Raw genomic sequence first — 20,019 nt, 5'->3', positions numbered from 1 at the left:
TCAAATGGCAGCCAATAATTATGGAGATTTTCTCATTGTTATCCTCTGAAACTTTCCAAATACAACTATGCTGAGTGCAGAATTTGATCTATACCCATTCTAGGTGACAAAAGAGCTCCCCACAGGCTGCAGAAGGACCAAAACTACCCACTCTCCATTTGCTTTACCCTAAACTATTAGAATTTCAAGCAGAAACACATTTCTTCACAGGAATGGCAAGGAAAGTTCTGCTTCAGTGATTTAAGAAAAGATAAGCTACCTTTCTTACATTCTACACTAATTTAACCACCACAAAACTATCTGCCTATATTTCCCTGACATTTAATAAAATCCATTTCCTTCTGCTGTCATGAAACTGACTAGAGACCTACTAAGCATGAATGTTCTACAAAGCATTTTAGGGGGTAAGCCATTGAGAAAACTACTCTTTAAAGTAGCTGGTTAATTTATTTGCTTCATCTTCTACATCCTGTAATAGTGCATTGTCATTATCACAATACTGAGAGCAATTTAAGCTCAATGGGTGCTAAGTACAAACAGAGAAAAAACTGTTTCTAAGAGATCTATTTTTTGTTGGAGAAAGTATTTTAGGGCTTTATTTCCCATAAATCCATATTCTGGCAGTCAGCACTCTTGGTACTTATATTTCAATAGGAGCCCTTACATCCTCAGCAATATACTTTATTCTTCTATGTTTTGTGCTGATAAATCTATCTAGTAGTTCCCTAGCAAGGAGTGGTAAGAATGCACATCCCAGAATCTCCCACATATGCAGCAGGGCTCCTAAAAGACTGTAACAAAGCCGATTATGGCAGCATAACATCCCTCATACCCATCGCCCACACTTCCCTGGTGAAGGAAACAGGACATAATTGGTCCCCTTTTAATCACCGTGTGGTCTTTCAGGGATATAAATCTCTTGACTCCTTCTTGCTTCCTAAATACCAGTAACACTGCTCACCCGGAGGCAGACAAGAAAGTAGGAGATAACTGGGTGGTGGCTAAAGCTGCTGGGGAAGTCTTAGATACCAGTGTGTTCTTGCAGGAAGGACTGGCAAGGTTTGCAGGAATCAGAGATTCCACAAAAGGTAACACACTAGATCAGAGAGGATGCTGGAGCTCAAGATAATAAAATAGAGGAACAAAGAAATAAATCTAAAATCCGGTGTATGAAATTAAAAAAAAAAAAGTTAAGAAGGCAAGTGAGAAACACCTTGTAGAGCATGGAGAAGGCCTGCGATGGTGGCTGACTGCTGAGCAGAGAATAGGAACCTTGAAAGTTGACAGAGGCAGAAGCAAGAAAGGAGCAACAACCCAGCAGAGGTGGTGAAGGGCCGCTGTCTTGCTTCCTGCTTTGGCTCAAGATCAAAGTTTACAATGTAGGACTTCGCTAAACAAGAGAGCGCATAAAGCACATAGGAAGAAAGAGGGAATTTCCCAAATTTATTTAAACTCCGTGGTTCTTTTCCAGACAAGTTATAACTCATCAACTCCTTTCCCTAAAGGTAATTTAATATGTTTAAAAGAAGTTAAATACAAGCCAAATACTGCTACCATTGAAAGTCACAGAGAACTATTTCCAGAACCCACGTGATAGCCCACTTGCACCCAAGGAATATTTGGGTAAGCACAACTTCAAGGGAACATAGAATTTGGACAATCCCTACAAGTTAACTATTGCTGTAACAGAGCAATACTTTGAAATTTAAAAACATTACATTATCATAAGGTAACTGCCAATTTAGCAACTAAAATTTATCCAAGCTACAGGTAAACAAAAGAAGCTACACACTAGAGGTACCATTTAGGAGCAACTTCCCTTCTATTAAAAAACCATAGAGATGACAGATAGATACAGATCTATCCACCTACCCAGCTTACATGTGTTTTGAAATCTGCTGTAGCTTGCATGTGAGGTAGGCTCCTATTTAAAACAGCAATATGCAATTTCTGCATATGTGAGCTCTCAGTCACAAATGTGATTTCATAAAGGATTGGGGGCATTTTTAATCATCTTACCAATAAATTTTTTCTTTCATTATTAACCAACTTAATAGAGCGAGTTGTTAATGCCAGATACCTCGGGACTATTTTTCAGTTTGCAGCTCTCTGAGGATACATTTCCTGGAGTTGGGTTCAAGGCCTGACCCCTTTAGCAGCAGGGTAAGGAAAACACAAAAATAATCCACTGGGTAATTAAACTTGACTTAATGTACTGTGTGATGAACAAATATCTCTAATTTCAACTACACCTAATCTCAATCATGGGAAAGAGGAGGGAGAGCCTTGCACAGTGAGAGCATGTAAAAGACATACAAATCTACTAGGGTCTTTAATCATATCAAATATTACCTGAACATACAGCCTTATGCATTTGAGCAAGCACTTGATGATACTCAGAGCAAGGCAAAAGGGGAGAAAATAAAGATCAGGACACTCACTGAAGAAGGCAAGTCAAAATGAATCTGCATTCAAGCTTTAAAATCCACTCCCTTCTTGCCTTAATGAAAAATTGAGATTGACTGGGCATCCTGGTCAGTCACTGACAGCATAAACGGAAATTGCAGAACCAATGGTTTTGGGCAGATTTAACATCTGCGTGGTAACATATGTTTGTCCTCTCCCTACACACTTTAGTGTCTACTCTAAGTCTCATTTAGATTCCAATAAAATGTCTCCCTGGGAACAAGAATAATTATCCCAGATTTAGCCAAAATTGGAGAAAAGGCTGCAGGCTATTCAGTAAGCAGCAATAATTTGTGCTCAAACTGACAATAAATATCAAGTGGACAGTCTTCATTGTTCTGGCATCTATAGTAATATTAAAAGCTGCCCTGAGCAAAAAATACAATCAGATAAATCACAAAGGAAGATATATAAGTGACTAATAAATAAAAATGTTCAAAATCACTAATAATTCAAAGTAGTTGCAAAATAGAACAATGGCCTGTCTTTCTTTGTATATCAAATTGGCTAAGAGGATTTGGTGAAATAGGTACTCTTGCACATAGTTGGGGTACAATAGTGTAAATTTGCTGAAATGTATCAAATGTCTAAAACATAATTTTAACCTCTGGCTCAGTAATTCCAATCCTAAGAAAACACTCAGACACACAGACAAAAGTTCATGCCAAAGACTTCTTATTTCATCACAGGATATTTATGATAACCAAAAACTGAATACAACCTAAAGGTCCAATACCAGGAAAATGGTTAAGAAAATAAACAGGCCCATAGACTGGACTGTTACTCAACCAATCAAATAACACAAGAGCTAAGAACAGACTTCTGTAATGTAGGGGTATCGCGTAAGATTTAGAATGTTAAGTTCTATAGAGATCCAAACCAGTTGGGATTACTTTATATATTCCTATAACTATTTTACTATTATGGAAGTAATGCATGTCTACTACCAAAAAAGAAAAAGAAAAAAGGCAGAAAAAGAAAGCCAAAGATGACCAGAAAGAACAGTCATAATCCTGCAGAGACAGACTGTTAATAATTTGGTATACAGCTGTCCATGAGTGTAACTTCATTCATACTTATATTTCTACAATAATACAATAATCAGGCCATATGTATATTTTGGTAGAGCACTTCAATAGAAGCAATCTCCTGAATTTTATTTGTTGAGACTGAGAAAGAGAAAAGCAGCGTGGGATTCCAGGAGCTGGTCTGGCACTCCCAGCTGAGCCCTGATAGTCGCCTGGTGAACATAAACAATTTCACAGAACATCAGCATCCAACAAGGCCATGCCGTGACCACAAGGAGTGGGACAAAAACAAGACCTCTCCATAATCATGTCTGAGCACAGACAAAACAGGAACATTTTCCAAGTTACGTAAACGACCAACCACCCAGTTGGTGAAGAGTCTGCTCCTTCTTTACCTTAAAATGAAGGCCTTTCCTCCTTCTAAATAAGATTTATTAAGGTACCCAATCATGGATCACTCTCACTTCCTGACAGCATCCAATATAAAGCAAAGCCCTGCTTCCTTAAACCTTTTACAAAATTCCCTCACAGAAGTCCAACAAATCCTGTAATGCATTCTTTCTAACATCCTCTTACAAACACACCATGATGGGCATTTTAACTAGCTGCAGGGAGTAATAAATCCCACCTGTTCAACCTTCTGTACGTTCCTGGTGATACCTGGCTGCAGGGCCCTGAAAGAGCTAATTTGCTATTATTAGGAATTTAGGTTGTTCCAATTTTCACTGTTACAAAAACAAATTAGGAAATTAAAATGAAAGCACAAATAAACAAGAAAAAAAAGGCTCCAAGTACTTAAAGATAAAGGGTTGCAAAATTACATCAAGGTGATGTCTACGTAAATAGACACACGAACACACATACAGACATTTTTCCCTCTCAAAAGACTTGGATTATTTCTTTTCCTACCAAGTTCTGATTAACAATATAATTGACTGCTTTTGACCAATAACATCCCACCTATTTACTTGTGGAAACCTACACCCTTTATGAAATCAAGAGACCACATATACATGGCAGCTAGCATGGACCCTGACCAGTCATGCTCAAGAAGCAGACTCAGTACAAACACTCCCGTGAAGTGACTATGATTTAGTGTGCACTGGTGTGTCCTCTTAAAATGGTTGCAGTGTAATCCCTTGCTTTATATAGCCTTACACTAAAGAAAAGAAAAAGAACCCTCCCAATGTTAATGACAGTGCCAAATCAGCTGGTGTTAAACCCCACAAGAGGAAAACATGATGATCATGTCCAAGCTATGCACTGATTTTTTTTTTTAAAGGAAGTACCGGGGATTGAACCCGGGACCTGGTAATGTAAAGCAGGCATTCAACCACTGAGCTATACCCGCCCTGCACTGATTCTTGAACAGTCTTATTCAAAATGCTTAAGAACAGGCATGGTGATCTCAATATGTAAAACAGGGGTTCTTAACCTTTTTTGTTCCACAGATCCCTTTGCCAGTCAGGTGAAAACCATGGATCCCTTACTAAGTCTACACTATACAGTGTATTATTTAATAAATATCTCACACCTGCACCAACATATCCCCCACAAGAATAACATTTTTTTGAATTTCAATTCAAGCTCACAGACCCCTTGTTAAGAACCCCTGATGTACAGGAAGACGTTTTCAACAAGGCACAAAGAATGGGCTGATGGCTCCAGGAAGAGAGATGGTAGGTCTAACATCAGAGCTCAGGGTGAAGCTGCAATTGGTATGCAAACATCAAATATGGAAAAGTCAGCTGAACCCAATGAAGACAAAGGGTTTCTATTCTTAACAGGGTAGCAGGGATTTGATGGACATGAAACAGCAGAATCACTGAAGTAAATGAAGTTGCCATGGATCCAGCTCTTCAATCCATCCCCTCCTTGCTATTCTCAAAGACTTTGGGAGTCCTATATATTGACACCAAAAACCAATTAATATTTGAGATGAAAACATAATTTTGAAAGCAATGAAGAATGCCTATTTTTTTTTCACATGAACCTGGAGCCTCACACATGTGAAGCGTGTGCTCCACCGCTGAGTTACACAAGCTCCACAAGAATGCCTATTTTTTGAGACTGAAAACTACTTGTATTTTAAACACTGGACTTCTTTCTTCAGCCCCTGCCAGTCCAGCACATACAGAAAAAAATTCACCCAAATATGATTTTAGACAATCTAGTATTTCACAACTTGGTTTTACATTTTTAATGAATTTTGGTATGTTTACAGCATGAAATGAATTGCCAGGGATAGAACCACAATTTATAACATTGTACTGAGAAGTAAAGATATTTTATTTACAGTGGTTCAACATGAGAACTTTACATAAATGTGGTGACTGCCTGTAGTCTAATAGTCAATTGACCAGAAAGCCTTAAAGCGTGTATTTTTTAATTGTTGGAAGTGCTCTGATGGGAAGGGGATGTGGCTCAAATGATAAGGCCTCCGCCTACCATATGGGAGGACACAGGTTGGATCCCTGAGGGCCTCCTGGTGAAAAGAAGAGGAAGCGTGCTGCGTGGTGAGCCGGTGCCCGTGTGGCAAGCCAAATGCCTGCATGGTAAGCCAAGTGCCCATGCAGTGAGCCGAGTACCCACGTGGCAAGCCAAGTGCCCATGTGGGTGCCTGCATGGCGAGCCACGTGCCTACATGGTGAGCCGAGTGCCCACGTGAGTGAGGCAGTGCCCATCCAAGTGAGTCACACAGCAAGACGATGATGCAAAAAAAAAGAGAAGAATGGAAGAGTCAAGGTGAAGCACAGCAAAGACCAGGAACTGAGGTGGTAATTGCCAGGGTTCCCAGGATGGAATTCCAGTGAATCCTAGAGGAGAAAGATGAGAAGAGGAGACAAAAAGAGAAACAGACACAGAACATCACAAGCAAATGGACAAAGATAGCAAAAACAGCAGGGTCGGGGAGAGGGAGGGGGAGGGGGGAAATAAATAAATAAAGAAATACCTAAAAAAAAAGTATTCTGATGATTCATTTGAAAACCAAAATGATACACTAACCCCAAGAAGCCCAGCTCTGATCTGACAGGAGAGGAAGCAAGCCCATAAGAAAGTGCCTCTAACTTTCATGTTTAGTGGTCATGGTGGTATTAAAAGGCTCACTGGGCTGTCTGAATTCTAAAGAGTTGTAGTGTTATAAAAAGCCCCTCGATTGCATCCTCTTCAGAAGGGATTCAAAATGTTTAATTTGTTGTATGCAAATCACTGCTGGAAACTTACAGAAGTCAGATCATGCTACCACCTCTGTCCTTCAGGTAAAATCTGCCACAAGTCTTCAGCTCAGAACAGTGAGAGGCTTTTCCTCATTTTCTTCACGCAGGTCCTTTCCTTGTTTGCTGACTGACATTTTACAGCTTACAAAGCAACCTGTCCCTGAGGCCAGGTCCCCTCATTCTATCCCTCCACAACAGCAAACAGCTGACTATCTCGTTTCTAAAAATGAACTCCGCTGCAAACAGCATCCTGACAATTTAATAATTTGTCAAAGTAGTAGAACCAGTTATTATGAAGTGTATTTCAGAGTTCAAAGGTAAAGGTCATATAGAGCTCAAGTTTATCTGCTGACAGAGAAAGTTGGGCAATTAAAAAAAAAAAACCCAGATGATGCGCTGGCAAACTTATTTCTAAAATAGAAATCTCATTGCTATGCTCATGTACTGGAATTCTGGCTACACAAGAAGGTTACAGTTTGTTTTTTGTTTTTTGTTTTTTTTAAAATTGGTTTATGTGTTTGAAGGCTCTCTCCAATGGCACTTTTAGGAGATGTGCTTTTTTTTTCTTTTTTCAACATGGAAACAAAACAGAATTTAGAATAAGTTTTTTATACTCAAGTGTCAAGAAGTGGAGTCCATAAATCCAGTTTTGGCATTCAACCAGTAAGACATTACCCTGAAACCTAAATAAAATTTTATATCAGACAGAACTATAGCCTCCTACCTATTCTTAGTCCCTGGTGGATCTGGAGAGCTCTCTAAGACCTAAGAAGCTAGAACCCTAAAAAGGAAGTACAAGATCTGAAATACCAACTAACATGTCAAACTACAGTTTCAGGTTTTTTTCTGCTACATGGCTATATTTCACAGAGCTATCCTGAAATGTAGGTTCTAGCTTAAAAAAAATTTTTTTTTAAGGAATCAAAATTTTTTATAAAATAAAATAACTAGAATATTTAGTCATCTCTTTCAAATCTTCTTATGAAATGACATCGTGAATATCTCCACATAGGACCCTTCACTCTTCCTAATTAGCCTCTCTAGTCCCTGAGCCATTGTTTATTGAGGTTGGCATATAATTCTAAGAATTCATTAAAATATCAGTCTAGAGAGATATCAGTATGCTTAAGGGTTAAGAATGCCTTTATTCCACATTACACCTTCATCTCACAAGCTCTTGCTCCAATTTTTTTTGAAGATTAAATTATTTTGAAAGGTAGAAGGTCATAACCTCTCAGTTATATATCTGTCTTAACTCTTTTTTCCCCCTTATAGAATCTGCCATACTCAACAGAGGGGTTTTGATAGCTATAATATATGATTATTGCAAGGTTATCATCATTTGCTAAATACTGAACTCTTCAAACTTGTTCTGTTTAGTTTGTGGTGCAAGGTGGAAATTGCAGTTGGACAATTAGGGTTGTTATTGGGCCAACATGATCTTTTTTCCCCTCATTTATCAAAAGTATAAAACTCCATAACTTGATTATAAAATGAGCAGCTTCTGCCTAAAAATTTGCTAATACTTCCAAAATAAAAGCAATAATTTCACAATAATACCCTTTTTAATGTCACTTTCTAAAAGACTTTTCCCTAGATTTTAAAATCAAATAATACATTCCTTAAATATAGAAATATTTCCTTGAAATATTATTTCAAGAAAAACACTTCTTGAAATAATTTTCTATTAAATATGTTAATTTTAAAAAAATTTATTTCTCTCCTCTTACACCCTTTCCCCCACTGTCTGCTCTCTGTGTGTCCATTCACTGTATGTTCTTCTGTGTCCACTTGCATTCTTGTCAGTGGCACTGAGAATCTGTGCCTCTTTTTGCTGTGAGTTCTTGCTGCGTCAGCTCTCTCTCGATGTGTGTGGCGCCACTCCTGGGCAGGCTGAGCTTTTTTCGTGTGGGGCGGCTCTTCTCGCAGGGCATACTCCTTGCGGTGTGGGGCTCCCCTAAGTGGGGGACAACGCTATGTGGCACAGGACTCCTTGCGCACATCAGCACTGCACATGGGCCAGCTCCACACGGGTCAGGAGGCCCTGGATTTGAACCCTGGACCTCCTATATGGTAGGTGGGCGCTCTATCAGTTAAGCCAAACAAAGCAAACAAATGCCAAAACAATGGAGCATAAATGATCTTTAAAAGTGCATATCTTATATATATGAAGGAAGAAATATCTGGAGATGTCTGTAAACTGTATTAAGCTGGTGCACATTTTGAAAACCTCTCATTATTTTAACCATATGCAAAAGAGTCATTACAGTCTATTGAGTAAACAATATTTTTTACTACTTAATAAATACATATTTACACAACAAACTTTAATGGATCCAAAGAAATTAGCCAGTAATTTACATATTAATGTCCCTAAACAGAGGATAAATTTAGATACCAATGTTCCTGAAGCCTCTAACATAAGTAGAAGGAAGTATAATGAAATTTTAAAGGGAAAGAATCCAAAATCAAAATGTTTTCAGAGTAATTAGTCAACTATAAATAATTACATCAAAATTTGTGGTACAGAAACATTCTAAAAGGGTTATGGCACAAGGCTAGACAGATGTATAAGTCTTAATCCACATGCCTGTGGGTGTGAACCCATTTTTAAATAGGGCCTTTGAAAATGTTGTTATTAATTAAGGGGTAGACTCATTTGAAAATAGAATCTCCTAAGATCCTATTTAGATGAAGCCAAACTGAATCAGGGTATTAAGTATTAATTATTAAATATTAAGGATACATATGACTGGAGCCCTTATAAAGCAGAGAAATTTCAGATGCAGTCAGTCAGAAGAAGCCAGAAGTCAACAGAAGCCAGAATTCAGAAGAAACCAGAGAATGAAGCAGATTGCCATGTAGCAGAGGTGCACCAGAACATACAGAGGCCAGGAGAAAGCATGGCCTGTTGAGACCTTGATTTTGGGCTTTGTAGCATCCAAAATCATGAGATGGTAAACTCATTGCTTAAGCCAACCCACTACAGTATTTGTCATAGCAGCCCTGGCAAACTAAGATGGTTAATTTTCAACAAAGAGGTCAAGATCACTAAAAGAGGGGAAAAAAAGTCTCAACAATCAGTGCTGGGACAACTGGATACCCACATGCAAAAGAATAAATTTGAATCCCTACCCTCATACCATATACAAAAATCTACTCAAAGGGGATCTTAGACCTAAATTTAATAATTAAAATTATAAAAAACTTTGAAGAAAACATAAGGACACATTTTCATGATTCTGAATTAGGCAATGATTTCTTAGATACCTCACCAAAAACAAAAAAGAAAAAAGAAAAAATTGATAAATGGAACTTTAAAAAATTAAAAATATGCGTCAAAGAATACAATTTTTTCTCTTTTTTTTTTTTACATTCAAAAAATATAAGAGGTTCCCACATACCCCCCACCCTCCTCAACCTACTCCTCCCAAATCAGCAATCTCTTTCATCATCATGGACATTCATTGCATTTGGTGAATACATTTTGGAGCACTGCTCTAACACATGGATAACGGTTTAGATTGCAGTTTACACTCTCCCCCAGTCCACCCAGTGGGCCATGGCAGGACATACAATGTCCAGCATCTGCCCCTGCAGCACCACCCAGGACAACCCACATTATATCTCTTCTTCCCTCTCCCTACCCTCAGCAGCTACCATGGCCACTTACTCCACATAAATGCTACAATTTCTTCCATTATTAATCACAATAGTTCCATAGTAGAATATCAGTAAGTCCACTCTAATCCATACTCTATTCCTCCATCCTGTGGACCCTGAGATGGTTATGTCTACTCCACCTCTATATAGGGAGGGAGCTTAGATTCCACATGGATGATGGCTGCAATTCTCCTACTTGCAGTTGTAGGCACTCTTGGCTCCCTGGTGTGGTGTTCAAGTCTGCTGACGTTCACGGCCTGGTTGTCACATGGACAGTCCAGAGATTCAGTTCTCCTGAGTATACACCAACCCCAGCGCCAACCACAGGTCCAGTAAAAGTGACAGAAGAGGCATGTGTAGAAAGGTCACATGTGAGTCCAACTCCATCACACTCAGGAACACAAACTGCAAAGAGGGCCAACTGACATGGCACTGAACTCCAGAGCGATCTGCCATGACCAGAGAACCTGTGGGTCTCTGTAGTCCTCAGGAGAAACAGTACTTGGGGTTGTATCTACTTTGGCTGTCTCTGGGACCCTGCTGAGGCGTGCGTAAGCACGACCCCTCTGATGATCTCCCGACTCTTTTTGGGAAATTCATAGCCATATAAACTCATTTGTCCTTTCCATTTTCCCCTGTTATTCAAGGTCAAAAAGCAGTTCTTAACACCTGATATTACATGAAGGCTGAGATAATTTGCTGGTCTGAGTTGACTCTTTTATTCAAGGTCTTTTTCTTTTTTCTTTTTAAAGATTTATTTATTTATTTAATTCCCGCCCCCCCCCCCCCGCCCCCGGTTGTCTGTTCTCTGTGTCTATTTGCTGCGTCTTGTTTCTTTGTCTGCTTCTGTTGTCGTCAGCGGCAGGCACGGGAAGTGTGGGCGGTGCCATCCCTGGGCAGGCTGCACTTTCTTTCGCGCTGGGCGGCTCTCCTTATGGGTGCACTCCTTGCGCGTGGTGCTCCCCTACGCGGGGGACACCCCTGTGTGGGGGGCACTCCTTGCGCGCATTAGCACTGCGCATGGGCCAGCTCCACACGGGTCGAGGAGGCCCAGGGTTTGAACCGCGGACCTCCCATGTGGTAGACGGACGCCCTAACCACTGGGCCAAGTCCGTTTCCCTTAAGGTCTTTTTCTAGTTATATCATCAGCTGGAGCTTGGCAGTAGTGAAAAGACAACTCACAGACTGGGAGACAATATCTGCAAATCATATATCTGATGAGACATGTATCCAGACTATATAATGAACATTAATAACTCTCTCTATATATATATTTTAAGAAGCAAATAGTCCAATTTATCAAAGGGGCAATGAATTTGAATAGGCATTTCTTCAAATATGTGCAAATGACCAAAAGGCAAATGAAAGATTACTCAACATCATTCATTATGAAAATCCAAGTCAAAACCAAAATGATATACCGCTTAATGATCCCAGAAGACAATAATCATCACAATAATTAAAAAACAGACAAATATGAATATTGGAGAGAATGTGGAGAAAATAAAAACCCTCATATTATGCTGCCAAGAACGTAAAATGGTGCAGCCACTTTGGAAAACAGTTTGACAATTCCTCTATGAGTTAAAGACAGAAGTACCATAGGATCCAACTATTTCACACCCAAGGATAATGAAGCTGATGTCCACACAAAAAGTAGTCCATGAATGTTTATAGCAGGATAATAGCCAAAAAGTGGAAACAACCAAAATATCTGTCAATTGATAAATGGAAAATAAGATGTGGTATATTTATACAATGCAATATTCAGCATAAAAAGGAATGAAGTTCTAAAACATGCTACATTCTGGAAAAAATTAAATAAGTAAATAAAACATGCTACAACATTAATGAACCTAGAAAACATTACTCTAAGTAAAAGAAGCTGGACACAAAAGGCTACAAATTGCATGCAATATTCAGGATAGACAAAATTATAGAGAAAGACAGGATTTCCTAGGCTTATGGTGGATGAGGAGTATGGGAAGTGACTGTTAATGGGTTTAGTTTGGAATAATGAAAATGTCCTAAAATTAGATAATGGTGATGGCCACATAACTCTGTAAGTATACTAAAAAAAATGAATTGTACACTAAACAGGTAAACTTTATGGAAGGCAAATTATATATCAATAAAACCATTTAAAAAACCCTAAAAGTAGGCAATATCATTTACATTAACATCAGTCTTCACTTCGAAATATCACACACGTCCATTTTTATCAGGCCCAATACCCTAAACCCTATATTCCATATTCTAAGCCCTTTAGTGTGTGTTTTTCTTTTAAATTATTTCAATCTAGAAACTCTAACTTAATAACGGTATTTTCTTTTTTTTTTACTCAATTTTCAACAGATAACCTGAACTGCTTTTATTTCATTCTCATTTTATACACACATAATTGAACACCTCTTTTATGCTTGGAAAGAAATGTCTAAAGATGCATTTCTGGTGAACTGAACAGGAAAAAAGTCAGAATCCTCCCTCATAGAAAACTACACAGAGAATGACCTCTGAGGTAGTCAATGATAACAAACGAATGCACCAAACCCCTGATGTTCTCTCCGGTCCACCACTTGGTGAATTCTGCTTATTTCACTGCCTAACAGAACACCTATCTTTGTATACATTCCAAGTTCTTCACATGGCACCTCACCAGCACTTGGATGCTGGACTACTCTCTTGTTCGCATGAGCTCTGATCTGAACAGCTACATTCACTCTGTGCTTCAAATCACCTCAAAATGCTAAGTCAGAGGATGAAGGAGAAAGACTATATTACTGACACAGTTAGCCTGGGCATTCTGCAAGTTGACAAAACATCTATGTAGCAATGTTACTTGACAAGACCACAGATATCCCCCAGTATGAAAGCAGTTACTAAACTCCATGAATACACTGATGATTAAAAGAAGACGTTATCAACTCAGGAAGATCCAGCCTTCAGAATTGGAGTCCTAGCACTTGGACATCACTAGTTATATTACCTCTAATATGTTCTGTTATTCAAGACTCAGAGGACAACTCTGAAAGCTCTAACTCTTAAAATTGGAAACTGGAACTCAAAACTGCATCCAAGACCAGGGAAATATTTAAATCCATATTATTAAATCCAAATATTAAGACTTCAGGAATCTGAGGGGACATTTTTAAGAAGGCCGAGCAGTAGACATCTCAGAGGGAGGGTCTTCCAGTCCTGGTCAAGCCTTCAGATACCTGTAGTCCTGGTGATATCCTGCCTGCAACCTCGTGAGAGACCATGAGCCAGAGAAGCTCAGCTAGGCCACTCTCAAATTTTCTAACTGTGAGATAATAAATATTTATTCTTTTAAGTCATTTAGAAAAGGGGAGAGGGTACTGGCTCACCATTCTTTACCCTCACTGATTTTTAAACAAAAACACATGGGCTTAAAGCAAAGTTAAGTGAATTAATGTCATATCTCAGGTAAATTTTCTTAACCAGAAAAGTGTTCAGTAAAGAAATATTTTAACAAAAGAAATGTAAAAGTTACTATTTTTCAGGGCAACACAGACAAGTAAGGTAGATCCTTTTTCAGAAGTGGATCAAATGTAGATCTTAGCTAGAAAATGGTAGATTAAATCTGTAATTCCCACTGATTAATCCCACTGACATTTTTACAGACTAATGAGGATAAGGTCTGAGGATTACAATTTATGCAGTACTGGCTTCAGCCAAGGAATGGAATAAGGATCTAAAAGGCACGGAAGCGGATTTGGACCAATGGATAGGGCATCCACCTATCACACGAGAGGGCCAAAGTTCAAACCCAGGGCCTCCTGACCCATGTGATGAGCTGGCCCACACGCAGTGCTGATGCGCACAAGGAGTGCTGTGCCACGCAGGGGTGTCCCCCGTGTAGAGGAGCCCCACGTGCAAGGAGTGCGCCGCCCAGCGTGACAAAAATGCAGCCTGCCCAGGAATTGTGCTGCACACACGGAGAGCTGATGCAGCAAGATAACGCAACAAAAAGAAACACAGATTCTGGGAGCCACTGACAAGAATACAAGCGGGCATAGAAAAACACAGCAAATGGACACAGAAAGCAGGCAACTGGTGGCGGTGGGCGGGGAAGGGGAGACAAAAAAAAAATTTTAATAAAGGGCCTTGTCACTCAACCATTACAATAACCTAAAACCAATACTTGACATCTAGGTATATACCCAAAAGAAATGCAAGTAGGGACTTGAACAGATAGCTGTACACCAATGTTCATAGCAGCATATTCACAATAGCCAAAAGATGGAAACAACTAAAATGTCCATCAACAGATTGATGGATAAAGAAAACATGTATATATCACCACAAAACATTTTAGAACAATTTCATTACTCCAAAAAGAAAAACGCCACACCCCTTAGGTGCATACAATGAATGCACAACACTGTGAATATACTAAAATCCACTGATTATACACTTCAGATAGATTGTACGGTATCTCAAAATATCTCAATAAAACTGCTTAATAAATAATTGTGCAAGAATACACAAAAATAGCAGCTATGTATAACAAAGGAAGCACAGAGAATTTTCTTGCTTGTTTGTTTTTTATTATCATTATTGAAATAATGGAAATGCTCTAATGATGGTTGAGGAGATAAATGCACAACTATGTGATTATACCAAATACCATTGTTTGTACATAAACTTTGGATGAACTGTATGTTTTATTACTATGTATCAATAAAATCAATTTGTTAAAAAAAAGTGTGGTACATATATACAATGAAATATTATTTGGCTATAAAATGCAACATTGTTCTGATAAATGCAACAACATGGATTAACCCTGAGACATGATGCTGAGTGAAATAAGCCAGACACGAAAGAAAAGATATTGAATGATTTCACTGACATGAAATACTTAGAATATGTAAATTCATAGAGACAGAAAGTAGACTTCAGGAGAGAGGAATAGGATGTTGATTCTAAATGGGTGCAGAGTTTCTGTCTGGGGAGATGAAAGATTTTGCTAATGGATGGTGGTGATGGTGGCACAACATTTTGAATCTAATTAAAACCACTGAATCACATATTTTAAAGTTGCTTAAAAATGGTAAAATCTGAGTTGTATATATGTTACCAAAATGAAAATTGAAAACAAAACAAACAAAAACAGCAATAACAAAAAAACAGTGTTTGATAAATGCTCGGTAAGGTAACACCCAGATATGCTTTTCTGCTCTATTATTCCATGAAGGAGCAGACCAAGGGAAAAAAAAAACTACAGATAACTATCATACAACATTTGGAACCTTTTGGTTTCTGAAAATCCAAGTTGCCATTCTATAGCTATATGATACTATAGTACCACCTCCTTTTCACTGAGCTCTATTCTGAACATGAAATAACATTCACAGTTCTAGTACAGTGATAGCATTTTCTATTATACAAATGGATTGAAAAATATCTCTGGTAAATATAATATAAAAAAATGAACCTGATTTATTCTATAAACAGTCTTTAATTTTGGAATTGACTGAATTAACTATAACTATAAACAGAAAGATGTAAATTTATAGAAGGTTTTACTCTTGTTTTTAAAATTGTATTAGGATAATAAAATATGCCAGGAATATGTCAAAAAATAGTAGCCAAACTTGTTTTAAAACTTTATCCATGGAGAGCAGATGTAGCTCAAGTGGCTGAGAGCCTGCTTCCCATGCACACAAGGTCCCAGGTTCAATCACTGATACTCTCTGAGAAAGAAAAAAAAATTTATCAAGGTCTGCAAGAGATTTTCTGTAACAAGGGGGAGAAAAAAAATCACTAACTTAATTCGTTTTATACTAAATATTACCTCATTTTTTATGGAAAGAACAGTATTTCAAAGCTTGAGATGGTAGTTCAAGTAAATTTCTTTTTTCCCACTAAATCTGCTCCAAATGGACATCAATAAGAAACACTGTGTTCACCCCTCATTTCTCCTAATGAACAATCAGACTTTAAAAACATCAAGGATGAATTAATAAAACAACACATTCCTCAAAGCTGCATGTGATCGTAGAGACACAGCATTTACCTTCTTCCCTCCGGTCACAAACTGCTTGCAACTGGACCTCACAAAGTGCGGGTGCACAGCAACGATCTACAAGGGAAAAAGGACCAAACGCAGGTTTAGGTTAAAGGACAGAGTGAAAACCCTTCACACAGTACAGGCAGCACGAATTACAAACTACCCCAATTATTTATCCTGGCGGGAAGTGATCTCTTCAGGTAATATTCTCCAACGACTGAGGACATCCAAGTTTGGCTCACATGTGAAAAGATTTCTTCGAAGCCAGGTCAAAGATAAGAAGTTAGAATGAATTAGTTCTAGCTTCTGGTTGAGTGAGTAGGTGCCCCCTCCTGGGAGGCAGCAAGGGAGGTCATGGGAGGCAGTAAGATGTCGCAACTGTTTGTGACAAATAAAATTCTTAGAAGAAAGCCTCGGGAAGAAATTGACTAGCTCCTTGCTTAGGATTCCTTACAATGACTGACAACAGAAAGTGGAACAGGCATTGAGATGGAGCTTCATAAGCGTTTGGTGTAGCAACATGAAGTGGGAGAGACAACGAGCTGCAGGACCCAAGTTGTCCCAGGGCTCTAACGCACTCAGGACCTTTTACTTGCCTACTTCTCCCCTGCATCTCAGCCCATTTTACCTCCGCCTGGTTCTCAGCCAATCTCCTCCCACCCCCTTCCATGTTTGTCCCATATTCTACCCCTAGGTATTATTTCATTTGCCGGGGGCTTTATGGTTCCGTAATGTCATTAACATGGTGGAGGGGAAGGACTACTGCAGGTAGTGGGGAAGTTCCAGTGCCTCCACTAAGTGAAACACTGACTTCTGGGCTCAGCTTTTGAAGCTGTGACTGTGCATAATAAACTCCACCACCTTATCTTTTCATCCCCTAATCACCCTTGAAATCACCAACTTAAAACATTTTGTTTTTTTTCTAACCAAACATATAGAATATTTCCAGGGATAAGACAACAACATACAATTATACTTTCATAAACTTCAAACTGAATACATTTTACATTTTATTTTTTCCCTCTTCCAATGGAACGGATTCTTCTTCCTACACTTTTTTTTCCCAAGGCTCAACATACGGTTCCTCATTCCTTTAATTATTTCTCTCTCCCCAGTTAGCCCTTCTTGACTTCAATGCTTCCCTAGTCTACCCTAGATATCAGTATCAATTCATTTATACATTCAAGTTTTGCTTACTCATAAAATTTCTTGTAAGAGTCCCTTTAGTTCTCTTAGAATGCATATCGCAAGCTAGTGACTATTATTCCAGACATGCCCTACTCCTCAACTGCATGTTCCCTTTCTCCCCTTCAGCCATAAGAAAACAAGAGCATCAGGGTCATTGCCCTTCACTGTTTCCTCCCTCATCGCTCATCGTGGCAAAGACTGGTCTCCATGTCACCGCCTTCATGGCCCTATCCACAGGCCATGGCTGGGTAACTCTTCCCCAAGGCTTCCCTCCTACCTCCACTGCTGACCCCATTCCTTTTGCTGCTCCATGAAATACTCCCATACTTTTATTTTTAATCTTTCCCTCTCTACTGCTTCTTTTCCCCATCAAACAAAACATGATCTACAGAAATATCACCTGGACACTGGCCCTTTCTCACTATACATGTGATCTTCTTTATTACCAAATTTATTTTTAAAAGTCTATACCAGGAGAACCAGCAAGATAGCGTAGGAGTAAGGTACTCCTAGAGTCAGCTCCTGCTACAGGGCAGTTAGCAAACAGAGTTCTCTGGAGCTGGCTGAAGCACCTGTTTGGGGGCTCCAGGAGACCAGAAGAGCATCCTGCAATGTCCTTGGGGGAGTGGAAGGAGGAGACTGCCCATCTGCAGAGAAGACGTGTAAGTAGAGGCTCCACGCCGCGGGGGCCGGTGCCCATCCTCCACTGGAGGTACAAGCCACCTCGGGAGCTGTTCCACATCTGGAATTGAAAGCTCCACTTCCCCAAAATGGGGAACGAAGAAACAGTTGGGCACCAATTTTAGCTGCTGATGAGTAAATTCAGCGGGCTACAGTATAATCCTGAAAACAGCTGAAGTTTGAGCCTGTCCAAGTCATAAAGAGGCCAGGAGCCGCCATCTTAACTCCGCACCTGGCACGAGGGGAAGCAGGGTGGATTGAGAATCCCAGTGCTGGTGGGGACTGGCTTCTTCCCATCCAGATCAGATCGCAGCTCTAGCCTAGGCCCAGTGCACCTCCAGCAGGGAGGAAGCTGTGGGGACCTATGCCAGCCTCTCTGGAAAATTACTAGCCAAGCTGCGGAGGCCGGTGACTAGCCTACTCTGGCGGCATGAGCCGCCCCAGAAGCTGTTCTGTGGCTGGAATTGAAAGATCCATTTCCCAGACAGTGGAGGAAGAGAGAGTTGGCTGCCGATTTTGGCTACTGATTGGTAGACTTGCCTGGCTGAGAGATAACCCTGGGAACAGCTGGGGTATGAACCAGCCCAAATCAGAAGGAGGCCAGTTGCCGCCATTCTGACTCCACCCCCAGCCTGAGGGAAAGCCGGGCTAACTGAAGCACTCAGTGTGGGCAGGAACCAGTTTCTTTCAGGAAGATCTGCCTGCAGCCCTAGCCTAGGCTTCAGCCCCACCTCTGGTGGGGAGGAGGCTGAGGAACCCTGCACCAGCCTATACAGGTAACTGTAGGTAATTTTGGCTGGCATAGACTGAAAATCAGAAGTCTACCAGGACAACTGCAGTCATCTTGGACCCACACTACAGAGATTGTTGCCCACACCTGCAGCTCCATCCCCATCCCAGGCAGGGGAGAAAGGGATGTGAAGCTTCATCAGTCTCTCTGGGCAACTACAGTCTAGGCCTGCACTTGGATTATTCCAAACAGCTATGACTGTGTCCCTACCCCTGGCAAAGGAGAATGTTGGAAGAAGCTTCATTGGTCCCTGGTGTAATGACAGCTTGAGCCTCCACAGCTTACAGCACCAACTACATGCTTGGATCCTCCTGCAAAACCAGCAAGGGAGAAAGGATAGGAAGCCCTAAACTAAAGGGGAAACTGCACCCAGAATAATACTCCAGTAAGCCAGATGCCAAGACACCAACAAAAAATGACAATCCACACCAAGAAACAGGAAGCTATGGCCCACTTAAAGGAACAAGATAAGCCTCCAGATGTCATAAAGGAGTTGAGACAACTAATTATAGACGTTCAAACAAATTTCCTTAATAAATTCAATGAGATGGCTAAAGAGATTAAGGATATTAAGAAGACACTGGATGAGCACATAGAAGAATTTGAAAGCATACATAGAAAAATAGCAGAACTTATAGGAATGAAAGGTGCAATCAATGAAATTAAAAAACATTGGAATCACATAATAGCAGATTTGAGGAGGCAGAAGAAAGGATTGGTGAGCTTGAAGAAAATGGTCTCTGAAAGTGAACATACAAAAGAATGGATGAAGAAAAGAATGGAAAAAGTTGAACAAGGTCTCAGGGAATTAAATGATAGCAAAAGGCATGCAAACATACATGTCATGGGTGTCCCAGAAGGAGAAGAGAATGGAAAAGGAGCAGAAGGAATATTTGAAGAAATAATGGTAGAAAATTTCCCAACCTTCCTGAGGGACATAGATATGCATGT

At 39.8% G+C, this 20,019-nt stretch overlaps 1 protein-coding gene across 4 annotated transcripts in view; it reads right to left on the bottom strand.

Annotated features, from left to right (window-relative positions):
• VPS41 (VPS41 subunit of HOPS complex) overlaps nucleotides 1-20,019 on the bottom strand; it is a 247,119-nt gene that overhangs the window by 107,812 nt on the left and 119,288 nt on the right. For all 4 annotated transcript variants that reach the window (XM_058296762.2, XM_058296764.1, XM_058296761.1 and 1 more), the window contains one exon: nucleotides 16,416-16,481. In XM_058296762.2, the coding sequence (XP_058152745.1) occupies nucleotides 16,416-16,481 (66 nt within the window). The remainder of the gene's footprint in view (nucleotides 1-16,415; nucleotides 16,482-20,019) is intronic.

Source organism: Dasypus novemcinctus, chromosome 5 (assembly GCF_030445035.2).
Source record: "Dasypus novemcinctus isolate mDasNov1 chromosome 5, mDasNov1.1.hap2, whole genome shotgun sequence".
In the NCBI taxonomy this organism is placed as follows: domain Eukaryota; kingdom Metazoa; phylum Chordata; class Mammalia; order Cingulata; family Dasypodidae; genus Dasypus; species Dasypus novemcinctus.
This window is presented reverse-complemented; position numbering and strand designations above follow the sequence as displayed.